Below are 14,760 nucleotides of genomic sequence, written 5' to 3'. Positions count from 1 at the left end.
CTAAATTCATTTTTAAAAAGGATCCAACATAAGAATATCTCGTTCCACAAAATTATTTATTTACGTTTGTTGGGATTACTGAGATTGTTAGATCTACGTGGGTTATCTTTAAAAACAAAATTATCATTTTTCTCTCTGCTTCTTTTTTTTACTTCCTGCTTCTTAACCCTTTACCCTGACTTTCCATTGATTTCAGAATGACAGATTCTACTATTCTTTTAGAGTTTAGCCTTGAATTTTTAAGATATGTGTACTTGAATTAAGGAAGTCTAAAGCAATTAATATCTATTTTTTTTTCAAATTCTCTCAGGACAGTAGAACACTTTCTTTCTCCAGTCTCTTCTCATGTCATCTTCCACATTATTATTGTCTGTCTTAATTTACCTTATTTTGAAACTCCTCAATTTTTTAACCATGCTTATGAGGTTTACCATTAGTTTCTTTGCTCACCATTGTTACTTGCACATCACCGTTGCTCATTACTGCACCTTTCATTCACGGTTCATTGTCTTTCTTATCTTTTGGTGATTCTTTCAGTGAGGGCTTCTGAGTGGTAAAATTTTCTAGTCTTTGTACATAATTTATCTTCACTCTTGAATGATAATTTTACTGGGTCTTGGAGTCTAGGTTGACAGTTATTATCACTTAGAACTTGATTTTTTTTTAATTCCAGTAGCTTTCAACATTTTTTCTTTATGTATAGTGGTTTCCTGTTTTGCCTCCAAATATCGAAGGGTACACTTATTTAAATAAACTTTTTATATGGGATTAATTTTAAGGTTACAGAGAGTTGTAAATATATATGTAGTTCTAACAACACTCTCATACTCTTTACGCAGATTCACCTTTTGTTAACATGTTACCCCATTTGTCTTATGTACACATGCTATCTCTCTGTCATGTGAACACAGACATACATGTACATAGGTAAATTTTTAAAAAACGATTTGAGGGCAAGTTCCACACATCATGCTTTTTACCCCTAAATACACTGGTTTTATTTCCTAATAATAGGGATATGCCCTTGTATAAACATAGTATAATTATGATATAAATTTACATTTGTAAAATAATTTTCTCGAATCTCTCCACAATATAGTTTTTTCAGTTGACTTAATATTGTCTTTTATGCCACTTTACTCCTTCAGTACAAGGTCCAGTCTAGAGTCAGGTAGTGTGTTGGTTGTCTAGATGTCTTTAGCCTTCATTAATCTGGAGCATTTCCTCATACTTTTGTTGTCTTTTTTACAACATTCACATTTTTGAAGAATATGGTACCCCATCCCTTTTCATTTAATAGAATGTTCTTAATTTGCAGTTCTCTGATTTTTTTTTTTTTTTGCGGTACGCGGGCCTCTCACTGTTGTGGCCTCTCCCGTTGCGGAGCACAGGCTCTGGACGCGCAGGCTCAGTGGCCACGGCTCATGGGCCCAGCCACTCCGCGGCATGTGGGATCTTCCCGGACCGGGGCACGAACCCGTGTCCCCTGCATTGGCAGGCGGACTCTCAACCACTGCGCCACCAGGGAAGCCCTCTGATGTTTTATTGTTATTAGACTGAGGTTTTTGTATTCTTGGCTAGAATACTGAATAGGTGATGTAATTTCCTTCTTAAGATATCACAGCTGGAGGTACATGATCTTCACCTATCCTTTATTTTTGATGTTAATTTTGATCACTTTACCGATGTTTCTTGATTTGTACACCATATATACAATTACTATTTTTCCCCTTCAGTGAAACCAATAAGCAGTCTGTGATGAGCCACTTGGAATTTATATATCTTATTTCCCATCAAAGTTTAACATCCATTGATGATTCTTTCCTGATCCAGTCTTAATTGTGATGGTTTTTCCAGCTCTCTCTTTTTATATCTTCTTTTTATATTTTTCTTTCTGGAAATTCTTAGTCTTTTTGTTTTGTTTTTCAATATTGTTTTTTCCCCTATTGTGTCATTATCTTTTAAATTCCTATTACACTATATAAAAAGTTTATAAAGAATATGGATGGCCAATAAACATAAAAATTAACTTAAGTATTAATCCAAGAAATACAAATTAAAATATTAATATCCTTTTTTGCTAGTCCAATAGATTAAAAATTTCAATATCCAGTTATTTCAAGAATATAGTAAAATATAATATAGAATATAGTAAAATATATAGTAAAAGGCTAGTAGACTTTTGAAGAGAATGTAAATTGTTGCAATCTTTCCAGCAGTCATTTTGGTAATGCTTTTGAAAAGCGTTAAAATCGTATAAATGTCTGTCAACCCAGAAACTTAATTTCTTAGTATTTACCCTCAGGAAATAATAAAAAATAAGCTTAAATTTATGTGTAATAGGATGTTCACCATAGGAAAAATTGGAAGTACTCAAATGTTGAGGAGAATATGATTAAATAAATTTTGATAATCTATAATATAGAATGTTATCTCCTTAAAAAGTTTTGTGATATTAGTGTTTTTATTGACATAGAAAGGCATTTATGATATTATTTACTGAGAAAAATGTATAAAAGTCTCAAATTATACACACCAAAATGGTGACAGTGATTATCACAGAGTGATAGACTGTCACTTTTTAAAATTTTCTATTCTTTGTGATTTTTTAATATTTTAAAGTAAATACTTATTACATTTGTAGTAAAATTTTATAATTATATCAATAAAAGGCATTTTTTCATCCAGATGTTAGAAATGGTATCTTGACAACTTAAGTTATTTAAAAGAAAATTTTTTAATTGAATAAATTTGACATGTAACATTGTATAATAAATTTAAATAAATTTAAGGTGTATAGTGTGTTACTTTGATAACACTTAAATATTGTAATGTGATTCACTGTAGTGATGTTTATCAGTGTTACATAATTATAGTGCAGTATTATTGTCTACATTCATTATATGATGTATTAGATGTCTATGGCTTATTTACTCCTCATTACGAGTTTGTACCCTTAAACACCATCAGTTATCCCCCCAGCCCTCATCCCCTGGTAACCACCATTTTACACTCTGTTTTTACAGGTTTGACTTTTTTAGATTCCACACATAAGTGATATTGTGCAGTACTTGTCTTTCTTTGTCTCAGTTATCTTGCTTACTATATTGTGTTCAGGGTACATCCATGTTGTCACAAATGGCAGGATATCCTCCTTTTTCATGGCTAAAAAAAATTTTGTTATGTGTATATATATTCACATCTTTTTATCCATTCATCCACTGATGGACATTTGGGTTGTTTCCACATCTCGGTTATTGTGAATAATGCAGTGATAAACATTGGAGTGCATGTATTTCATGAAAATCCTGTTTTTATTTCCTTTGGGTATATACCCAGAAGTGGAATTGCTGGTTTGTATGGTAGGTCTATTTTTAAATTCTTGAGGATCCTCCCTATCATTTTCCATAGTGGTTGGACCAGTGTACATTCCCACCCACAGTGTATAAGGGTTCTCTTTTCATCACATCCTTGCCAGCGCCTATTGTCTCTTGCCTTCTTGAGAGCCATTCTAACAGGTGTGAGGTGATATCTCACTGTGGTTTTGATTTGTATTTCCTTTATTGATCATCTTTCCATGTGCCTGTTGGCCATTTTGATGCCTTCTTTAGAAAAATGTCTATTTAGTTCTTCTGCCCATTTTAAAAATCGGATTGTTTGTATTTTTGTTAGTGAGTTGACTGAGTTTTTTATATATTTTGGATATTGACCTCTTATCCTATATATCTCTCATCCTGTATGTTGTCTATTCAATTTGTAAATTTTCCTTTTGCTCTTCAGAAGCTTTTGAATTTAATGTAGTTCCATTTGTTGATTTCTTGCTTTATTGTTTGCGCTTTTGAGGTCATTTGCAAAAAATCATTGCCAAGATTAATAACAATGAGCTTCTCTGCATTTTCTTCTAGGAGTTTTATGGTATCAGGTCTTATATTTAAGTCTTTAGTCCGTTTCAGTTTAATTTTTGTGAGCAGTGTAAGATAAAGGTCCAGCTTCATTGTTCTGCATGTCTTTTTTCCAGTTTTCCCAGTACCATTTGTTCAAAACAGTATCCTTTCCCCATTGTGTGTTCTTGGCTGTCTTGTCAAATATTAGTTGACCGTATGTGCTGGGACTTAATTCTGGGCTCTCTGTTCCGTTCCATTGATCCTGGTATCTGTTTTTGTGCCAGTACCATACCATTCTAATTACTTTGGCTTTGTAGTATAGTTTGAAATCAGGAAGTGTGATATCTCTGGTTTTGTCCTTTTTTCTCAGCATTGCTTTGCCTTTTTGGATTCTTTTGTGGTTGTACATAAATTTTTAGGATTGTTTCTTCTGCTTCTGTGAAGAATGTCTTTGGTGTTTTGATGGGGGTTGCATTGAATTTTTAGATGGCTTTGGGTAGTATAACCATTTTAACAATATTCTTCTAATCTATGAATATGTTATGTCTTTGCATTTGTTTTTGTGTTCTTTGGTTTCTTTCAGCAAAATCTTGTAGTTTTCATTGTACAGATCTTTCACATCCTTTGTTAAATTTTTTCCTAAGTATTTTATTGTTTTTGATGCTATTATGAATGGAATAGTTTTATTTCTTTTTCAGTTGCTTCATTTTAAGTGTAAAGGAACACAATTGACTTCTGTATATTGATTTTATATCCTACCATTTTACTGAAATCATTAATTAGATCCAGCAGTTTTTTGATTAACTCTTCAGGGTCTTCTATATAAATGATTATATTATCAGGAGATAGTGACAGTTTTATTTCTTCTTTTTTGATTTGGAAGCCTTTTATTTCTTTGTCTTGCCTAATTGCTCTAGCTAGGACTTCTGGTAGTATATTTGAATAGTAGGGGTGAGAGTGTACATCCTTGTCTCTTGATCCTGATTTAAAGGAAATGCTTTCAGTTTTTCTCCACTGAGTATATTGTTAGCTGTGGGTTTGTTGTATATGTCCTTTATTATGTTGAGATGCATTCATTCTCTCTATGCCCAATCTGTTAAGGGTTTTAATCATAAAAGGATATTGTAGTCAAATACTTTATCTGCATCTTTTGAGATGATCACATGAATTTTAGTTTTCATTTTATTGATGTGATGTATTTGCATCTTTGTATTTGCATCTTTGCATCCCAGGGATAAATCTCACTAAGCCATGGTGTATAATCCTTTTAATGTGTTCTTGAATTCAGTTTGCTAATATTTCATTGAGAATTTTTGCATCTATATTCATGAGGGATATTGGTCTATAGTTTTCTCTTTTTTTTATATGGTATCCTTATCTAATTTTGGTATCAAGATATTTCTGGCTTCTTAGAATTTCCGAGTTCAGAAGTGTTCCATTCTCCTCGATATTTTGGAACAGTTTGAGGAGGATTGGTGTTAATTCTTTAAATGTTTGGTAGAATTCTCCGGTGAAATCGTGGAGTTGGAGTTTTCCACGTTGGGAGGTTTTTGGGGTTTTTTTGTTTTTTGCCGTATGTGGACCTCTCACTGCCGTGGCCTCCCCCGCTGCGGAGCACAGGCTCCGGATGTGCAGGCCCAGTGGCCATGGCCCATGGGCCCAGCCGTTCCACGGCATGTGGGATCCTCCCAGACCGGGGCACGAACCCGTGTCCCCTGCATCGGCAGGCGGACTCTCAACCACTGCGCCACCAGGGAAGCCCTGGTTTGTTTTAATTAAAATTTTTAAAACTAAAGTATGGTTGATTTACAATATTATATTAGTTTCAGGTGTACAGCATAGTAATTCAGTATTTTTACAGTTTACATTCCATTAAAAGTTGTTATAAGATAATGGCTATAATTCTCTATGCTATATAATATGTCCTTGTTGGTTGTCTATTTTACCCATGGTAGGTTATATCTCTTAATCCTGTACCCCTAATTTGCCCCCTCCCCTTCCATTTCCCCTTTGGTAACCACTAATTTGCTTTCTAGATCTGTGAGTTTGTTTCTGTTTTGCATATACATTCATTTGTATTGTTTTTTAGATTCCACATATAAGTGGTATCATACAGTATTTGTCTTTCTCTCTCTGACTTCTTTCACTGAGCATAATATCCTCTAGGTCCATTCACGTGGCTGCAGTTGGAAGAATTTCATTCTTTTTTATGACAGGAATATTCCATTATGTGTGTGCATGTATACACACACACATACGTACATACATATATACATACCACTTCTTCTTTATCCATTCATCTGTTGATGGGCACTTGGGTTGTTTCCATGTCTTGACTATTGTAAAAAGTGTTGCTATGAACATTGGGTGCATGTATCTTTTTAAATTAGTGTTTTTGTTTATGGACATATACCCAGGAGTGGAATTGCTGGATCATGTGGTAGTTCTGTTTTTAGATTTTTGAGGAAACTCCATACTGGTTTCCATAGTGGCTGCACCAAGTTACATTCCCACCAAGGGTTCTCTTTTCTCCACATCCTTGCCAACATTTATTATTTGTATTCTTTTTGATGATAGCTATTCTGAGAAGTGTGAGGCAATATCTTATTTTGGTTTTGATTTGCATTTCTCCAGTAATTAGTGATGTTGAGCATCTCTTTATGTGCCTCTTGGCCATCTGTATGTCTTCTTTAGGAAAATGTCTGTTCAGGTATTCTGCCAATTTTTTGATCAGATTGTTTGGTTTTGGTTGTTTCATTTCTGTTGAAATGAAAAGACAACCTATGGAATGGGTTCTAAGTTTTAAACTTTTAAGTTTAATTACATCTCATTTGTTTACTCTTGCTTTTATTTCTTTTACCATAGGAGACAGATCCAAAAAAATATTGCTAGGATTTATGTCAAAGAGGCTTCCACCTATGTTCTCTTCTAGGAGTTTTGTGGTTTCAGTTCTTACATTTAGATCTTTAATCCATTTGAGTTTATTTTTGTATATGTTGTAAGGAAATGTTTTAATCTCATTATTTGACATGTAGCTTTCCAGTTTTCCCAGCACAGCTTATTGAAGAGACCGTCTTTTCTCCATTGTATATTCTTGCCTCCTTTGTCATAGATTAATTGACCAAAGGTGCATGGGTTTAGTTCTGGGCTCTCTATTCTGTTCCATTGATTTATGTGTCTGTTTCTGTGCCAGTACCATGCTGTTTTGATTACTGTATCTTTGTAATATAATCTGAAATCTCGTAGGGTAATACCTCCAGCTTTGTTCTTTTTTCTCAAGATTACTTTGACAATTTGGGGTCTTTTGTGGTTCCATATGAATTTTAGGATTACTTGTTCTAGTTCTGTGAAAAATGTCATGGATTGTATTAAATCTGTAGATTGCTTTGGGTAGTATGGTCATTTAACAATATTAATTATTCCAGTCCAAGAGTATGGGATATCTTTCCATTTCTTTTTTTATCTTCAATTCGTGTTTTATAGTTTTCAGAGTGTAGGTCTTTCACCTTTTTGGTTAAGTTCATTACTAGGTATTTTATTATTTTTGATGCAATTTTAAGCAGGATTTTTTTTACTTTCTCTTTTTGATAGTTTAATATTAGTGTATAGAAACGCAATGTATTTTTGTATACGTATCTTGTATCCTACAACTTTGCTGAATTCATTAATTCTAATAGTTCTGGGTTGGAGACTGCAGGGTTTTCTATGTAATGTATCATGTCATCTGCAAATAGTGGCAGTTTTACTTCTTCTCTTCCAATCTGGATGCCTTTTATTTATTTTTCTTGTCTGATTGCTGTGGCTAGAACTTCCAATACTGTGTTAAATAGAAGTGGTATGAGTGGGCATCCTTGTCTTGTTCCTAAATTTAGTGGAAAGGCTTTCAGCTTTTCACTATTGAGTATGCTGGCTCTGGGTTTGTCATAAATAGCCATTATTATGTTGAGAGTTTTTATCATGAATGCATGTTGAATTTTATCTAATGCTTTTTGTGTGTATCTTTTGAGATGATTATATGATTTTTATCTTTCCTTTTGTTAATGTGGTGTTCACATTGATTTCAAATATTGAACCATCCTTGTGACCCTGGAATAAATCCAGCTTGATCATGTTGTATAGTCCTTTTTACATATTGCTGGATTCAGTTTGCGTGTACTTTGCCTGAGGATTTTTGCATCTATATTCATCAAAGATATTGGTCTGTAACTTTCTTTTACTGTAGTGTCTTCTTTTGGTTTTGGCATCAGGGTAATGGTGTCCTTGTGGAATAAATATGGCAGTGTTATCTCCTCTTCAGTTTTTTGGAATGGTTTGAGAAGGATAGGTATAAGTTCTTTAAATGCTTGGTAGAATTTCCCTGTAAAGCCATCTGGTCCTGGACTTTTGTTTGCTGGGTTTTTTTTTTTTTATTACAAAAAAACTGCTTGACTCAGTCTTGGCAGGCTTTTTGTTTCTAGAAGTTTGTCTATTTCCTCTAGATTGTCCAGTTTGTTTGCATATAACTGTTCAGTGTTCTCTTAGGATTTTTTGTATCTCTGTCGTATTGGTGGTTATTTATCATCTTTCATTTCTTATTTTGTTCATTTGGGTCCTCTCCCTTTTCTTCTTGGTGAGCCTGGCTAAACATTTATCAATTTTGTTTATCTTTATAAAAAAGCAGCTCCTGGTTTCATTGATCTTTTTCTACATTTTTTAAATCTTTATTTCCTCTGATTTTTATTATTTCCTTCTCCTGCTGACTTTGGGCTTTGCTCTTTTTCTAATTCTTTAAGGTGGTAGGTTAGGTTGTTTGAGATTTTTCTTGCTCTTGAGGAAGTCCTGTATTGTTATGAACTTCCATCTTAGAATTGCTTTTGCTGCATCTCATAGATTTTGGAAAGTTGTGTTTTCATTTTCATTTGTCTTGAGGTATTTTCTTATTTCCTCTTTGATTTCGTCAGTGACCATTTTTTTTTAGTAATATGTTGTTTAATCTCCACGTTTGTTCTTTATCCACTTTTCTTTCTGTAGTTGATTTTCTAGTTTTATATTGCTATGGTTGGAAAAGATGCTTGAAATAATTTCTGTCCTCTTAAATTTGTTGAGGCTTGTTTTGTGACTTTGTATGTGATCTCTACTGGAGAACGTTCCATGTGTGCTTGATATGAATGTGCATTCTTTTTGTGCATGTAGTCTCATGTAGATATCAATTAAGTCTAACTGGTCTGTTGTGTCATTTAAGGTCTCTGTGCCTTACTGATTTTCTGTCTTGATGATCTGTCCATTGATGTCAGTGGAGTGTTAACATCTCATACTATTGTTGTATTGTTGTCAACTTCTCTCTTTATGTCTGTATTTGCATTATATGTTTAGGTGCTCTTGTATTGGGTGTGTTTATGTTAACAAGTGTAATACCCTCTTGTATTGATCCCTTTATCATTGTATAAGGCCTTCTTTGTCTTTCATTGTAGTCTTTATTTTAAAGTCTGATATGATTTTGTCTGATATAAGTATTGCTACCCACACTTTGTCATTTTTGTTTGCATGAAACATCTTTTTCCATCCTCTCACACTCTGTGTGTCTTCACCCCTGAAGTGAGTCTCTTGTAGGCAGCATATTCAAGAGTCTTGTTTTTTTTTTTAAATCCAGTCAGCCACGTTATGTCTTTTGATCAGAGCATTTAGTCCATTGACATTTAAAGTAATTATTAATAGGTACATACTTATTGCCACTTTATTACTTGTTTTCCAGTTGTGGTTACCATGGGGTTCATATATGTTGACTCACAATTATATCTACTTGTTTTAAACTGGTAATCATTTAAATTCAAACACATTCTAAAAGATCTACATGTTTTACCTTCGTAACCCACATTTTGTGTATTTGATATCATATTCTACATCTTCTTGATTATTCCTTAACTATTTAATTTTAGTTATAGTTGCTTTTATAGTCTTTTTGTCTTAATCTGCATACTGGCTTATTTAAGTGATCTTCAATCCTTACTGTGTATTTGACTTTCCTACTGGGACTTTCCCTTTCCTACAGATTCTTACCTCTTTTCCATTTAGAGAAGACCCTTCAACATTTCTTTTAGGGTAGGTTTAGTATGCTGGATTCTTTTAGTTTTTGCTTGTCTCAGAAGTTCTTTATCTCTCCTATTCTAAATGATAATCTTGCTGGGCAGAGTATCATAGGTTGCAGGTTTTTCCCTTTCAGGATTTTGAATATATCATGCCTATCCCTTTTGGCCTGCAAAGTTTCTGCAGAGAAATCAGCTGATAGCCTGATGGGAATTCCTTTATATATGACACTTTGTTTTTCTCTTGATGCCTTTAGAATTCTCTTTAACTTTTGCCATTTTAATTGTATGTCTTGGTGTGCGTCTGTTTGGGTTCATCTTGTTTGGAACCCTCTCTTCTTCCTGTATCTGGATATCTGTTTCCTCCTTCAGGTTTTGGAAGTATTCAGCCATAATTTCTTCAAATCCATTTTTGATCCCCTTCTCTCTCTCTCCTTCTGGAACCCCTATAATGCAAATGTTGGAACACCTAATGTTATTGGAGAGATCTCTTAGATTGCTTTCACTTTATAAAATGTGTTTTTCTCTCTGCTGTTCTGATTTGGTGATTTCCATGATTATATCTTCCAGGTCAATTATGCAATTATCCGTATTACTTAACCTGCTATTCATTCCTTTCAGTGTGTTTTTTTCAGCTGTTGAGTTCTTCATTTCTGATTGGTGGGGTTTTTTTAATGTTTCTAATTCCTTGTTAAAATGTTCAGTGTTTAGATCAATTGTTTTACCTAATTCAGTTAAGCTTTTTATTACCAGTTGTTTTGAATTACTTATCTGTTGTTTATTTCCATTTCATTATTTTTTCAGGGTGTTTTTCTTGCTCTTTGAATTGAGAATAGTTCCTCTGCCTTTTAATTTTACTTTTCTTTCTTTTTTTTTTTTTTTTTGTGGTATGTGGGCCTCTCACTGTTGTGGCCTCTCCCGTTGCGGAGCACAGGCTCCGGACGCGCAGGCTCAGCAGCCATGGCTCACGGGCCCATCCGCTCCTCGGCATGTGGGATCTTCCCGGACTGGGGCACAAACCTGTGTCCCCTGCATCGGCAGGCGGACTCTCAACCACTGTGCCACCAGGGAAGCCCTAATTTTACTTTTCTCTGCTTCTATGAACTAAGGTGAAGCAGTGACCTTTTGTGGACTTGAAGGGGTGTTCTTATTTGGGAGTGTCCCTATGCAGACTGCACATGCCCAGTGCCTTTGGTGGGAGGGCTGGATTTGATGTGGATGCCAGTCACATCTTTCCTGATGTTGAGCTGGCAGCTCTTACCTTGGTAGTGGGGTGTGACTGGGGATGGAGGGGCTAGAGCTGACTCCTGGTGTGAGACGGGACTTTCTCTCTGTTCAGTGGCTGTCACCTCTCTGTCAGGGGCGGGGTCTGATCCCAAGTTGCTGAAGCAGAAGCCCTTTGTGTCAGGCTCAAGCTGCCTCTGTTCCCTTTACGTGTGTGTTTTTCTCTCTCCCAGCACCAAGACCTTTGCCCCAGAGTAGGGAGTGCTGAAGCAAGTGGGGCCTTTCACATACAAAGGTTCAACGCACTGCTTGTGTAGGTGTCTGTGGCTCCTTCAGATGCAACCCATGGTAGAGTCTTTCCTGGTTGTGGCTGTCCCACATCCAGTGCCGCACTGTGGCACAGACTGAGTAGAGCCAAAGCATTCACTGGTGCACGGTGAGGTGGCTGTGGGAAACCCAGCAACCACCCAGACCTCTCCTCAGAGGCAAGACCCCTTTTCCCCTCACAGCTGGTTGCTGTTCCCAGCCTCCACTGTGCTCTACAGGGGAGGGGAGCCTGAATGGTTTCTCTGCGTTTATGGGGTAGGGAGGTGTTGAGGTGTGGTACAGTGGGGCCCAGAGTGGCACGGTTGTGGGAAATCCGGCAGCTGCTAGAGCAGACCTCTCTTCACCCTGCTTCAGAGGCAGGCCAGTGCTCACACCTCATGAATAGAGTCCAGGCTTCTCCAGCCTTTCTATCTGTCCAAGCAGTCCAGGAGGCTTGTCTCCTCCACATAGGACCCCAGGACCGGGACACCCAGTCTGTGGCTTGACCCACTCACTCCTGGATACCCAGGGTGGGTATCCACCTTTGCAATTTCTTATTTCCTCTGAGTTCCCTCCCAGGAGCACAGGTCCCTACCTGATCGCTTTTCTTCCATTCCTGTGTGATTACCTCTTCCTTACAGCCTTGTTCAGTCCTTTTTCCAGTTTCCAGTTAGTTTTCAGTGAGAATGGTTCCACCTGTAGGTGTATTTTTGATGTGTCCATGGGGGGAGGTGAGCACCACGTCCCCTTACCTCCACCATCTTGATCTTTTCTCTTCCGTGTTGGGAGTTTTTTGATTACTGATTCAATCTCATTACTCATTAGTCTGTTCAGATTTTCTGTTTCTTTCTGATTCAGTCTTGGTAGGTTGTGTGTTTCTAAAAACGTATCCATTTCTTCTAGGTTACATAGCTTTTTGGCATATAATCTTTCATACTAGTTGCTTATGATTCAGTGCATTTCTGTAGTGCAGCTGTAATGTCTCCTCTTTCACTTCTAATTCTCTCTTTTTTCCTTAGTCCAAGTAAAGGTTTGTCAATTTTATCTTTTCAAAGAACCAGCTCTTAGTTTCGTTGATCCTTTCTATTGCTTTCCTGGTCTCTATTTCATTTATTTCCACTCTGATCTTTATTATTTCCTTCCTTCTGCTAACTTTGGGCTTAACTTGTTCGAGTTCTTGAAGTGTAAAGTTAGGTTGTTTATTTGAGATCTTTCTAATTTCTTAATATATGCATTAATGCTCTAAACTTCCAGCTTTTACTGCATCCCACAAGATTTGGTATGTTGTATTTCCATTTTCATTTGTTTTGAGATAATTTTTAAATTTCCCTTTTGATTTCTGTTTTGACCTAATGGTTGTTTAGAAGTGTGTTGTTTAATTTCCACATATTTATAAATCTTTTCACTTTCTTCTTGTTGTTGATTTCTATTTTCATACCATTGTGGTCAGAAAAGATAGTTGGTATGATTTTATTCTTCTTAAATTTGCTAAGATTTGTTTTGTGGTCAGTATGATCAATCTTGGAGACTGTTCCATGTGCACTTGCGAAGAATGTGTATTCTGCTGCTGTTGGATGTAGTGTTCTGTATATGTCTGTTAGTCCATTTGTTTTAAAGTGTGGTTCCAACATTTCCTTGCTGATTTTCTATCTGGACAGTCTTTCCATTGCTAATAGTGTGGTATTGAAGTTCCCTACTATTATTGTATTGTCGATTTCTCCCTTACGAACTATCAGTATTTGCTTAATATGTTTCAGTGCTTGGGTGTTGGGAGTGTATGTGTTTTTAAAAAAATATTTATTTATTTATTATTTTTGCTGCGCTGGGTCTTAGTTGCAGCATGTGCAATCTTTTACTTGTGGCATAAGGACTTCTTAGTTGTGGCATGCAAACTCTTGGTTGTGACATGTGGACTTCTTAGTTGCGACATGCAGACTTTTAGTTGTGGCATGCATGCGGGGATCAAACCAGGGCCCCCTGCATTGGGAGCGCAGAGTCTTACCCACTGGACCACCAGGGAAGTCCCAGGAGTGTATGTGTTATGATTGTTGTCTTCTTTATGTGTTGACCACTTTATCATTAGATAATGACCTTCTTTTTCTTTTGTTACCCTTTTTGCCTTGAAGTCTATTTTATCTAAGTATGACTATGCCCACCTTCTTCTGGTTTCTATTTGCTTAAAATATCATCTTCCATCCTTTCACTTTGATCCTGTGTGTCTTTAGAGCTGAAATAAGTAAAAACTGGGATGATGGTCGCTGCACCTTGAATAGTGCTGTGTAATTTTGCACGGCTGCCTCAGGTTCTGTTTGCCCAAACAATGATTCCCAAATGCCAGTGCTTCTCGTCACATCCTTTGGCTGTCTCTTGCTCCCAACTTAAATGACTATCCATGTGCTCTGGATGCAACTGCTTAAGAATTTATCTACAAATCATTGTGGAAAACAAAGAGAGGAATAATAGGTGAAGTATCTTACTAAATTGTTGGTAAATCTATATTCCATTTTATTGTATGTTTATGAACACTAAGGCCAACCTGATTTGTATGTCTTGTTTAGCACCACTAAAAATGTCATTTTGACACTAAGTGCAGTATTTTACTGTTGAATTATTTTTTAAGTACTATTTTTTAATGTATTTATACACATATCATAGGAACTATCAAGAAACCTTGAGCTAAGTACTAACAGTTTCCAGCGACAGTTGCTTGCTGAAAGGAAAAGGGCATATGAGGCTCATGATGAAAATAAAATTCTTCAAAATGAGCTACAACAACTACATCACAAATTAAAGGTAAGCATTTTATTTTAAATGGCATCATTTCTCCCTATGTTATATATTAGATGAAGACTCTATTTTAAAACATTGTTATCATTTATATTTGGAACTTTGGTACAATATCATTTACAAAATTCTAATATTTTCTTTGGCACTTATAAAGAAAATATTTGTTAAAATGAGACATTAGATACACTAATAGGAATGATATAACTGAAAAAAGTTATAAAATCCTGCAAGAAAGTTATGGGAACTAGAGTTTTTCTGTGTTGCATGGTTGAATAGTTCAGTGTTCTTCCTCAGATAACCCCATGATTGATTATTTTTAAAGTTGTTCCAAATAATGCCCTTCCTTTTCACAGTGTTTAGAAGAAGCATTAGAATTAATTAATTCTGTTAAAGTAGGTGTTTCTTAATTCTATCCAGAGGTCATTGATGGGTTGAAATTTTGTGCAACATTAAGTGTTTATGCATTATCTTGCATAGAATTTTCATTTTGTTAATCA

General features: G+C 35.7%; 1 protein-coding gene across 1 annotated transcript in view; it reads left to right on the top strand.

The window, feature by feature from the left end:
- Positions 1-14,760, top strand: part of LCA5 (lebercilin LCA5) — a gene marked incomplete at its 3' end in the record, with an annotated part of 62,301 nt that overhangs the window by 34,870 nt on the left and 12,671 nt on the right. The window contains exon 3 of the mRNA XM_082669371.1: positions 14,132-14,269. Coding sequence (XP_082525497.1) covers positions 14,132-14,269 — 138 coding nt within the window. The remainder of the gene's footprint in view (positions 1-14,131; positions 14,270-14,760) is intronic.

This window comes from Grampus griseus (assembly GCF_964374135.1).
Source record: "Grampus griseus genome assembly, chromosome: 13".
In the NCBI taxonomy this organism is placed as follows: Eukaryota; Metazoa; Chordata; class Mammalia; order Artiodactyla; family Delphinidae; genus Grampus; species Grampus griseus.
The sequence above is the reverse complement of the archived record's forward strand: the minus strand, read 5'-3'. Positions and strand labels throughout refer to the sequence as shown.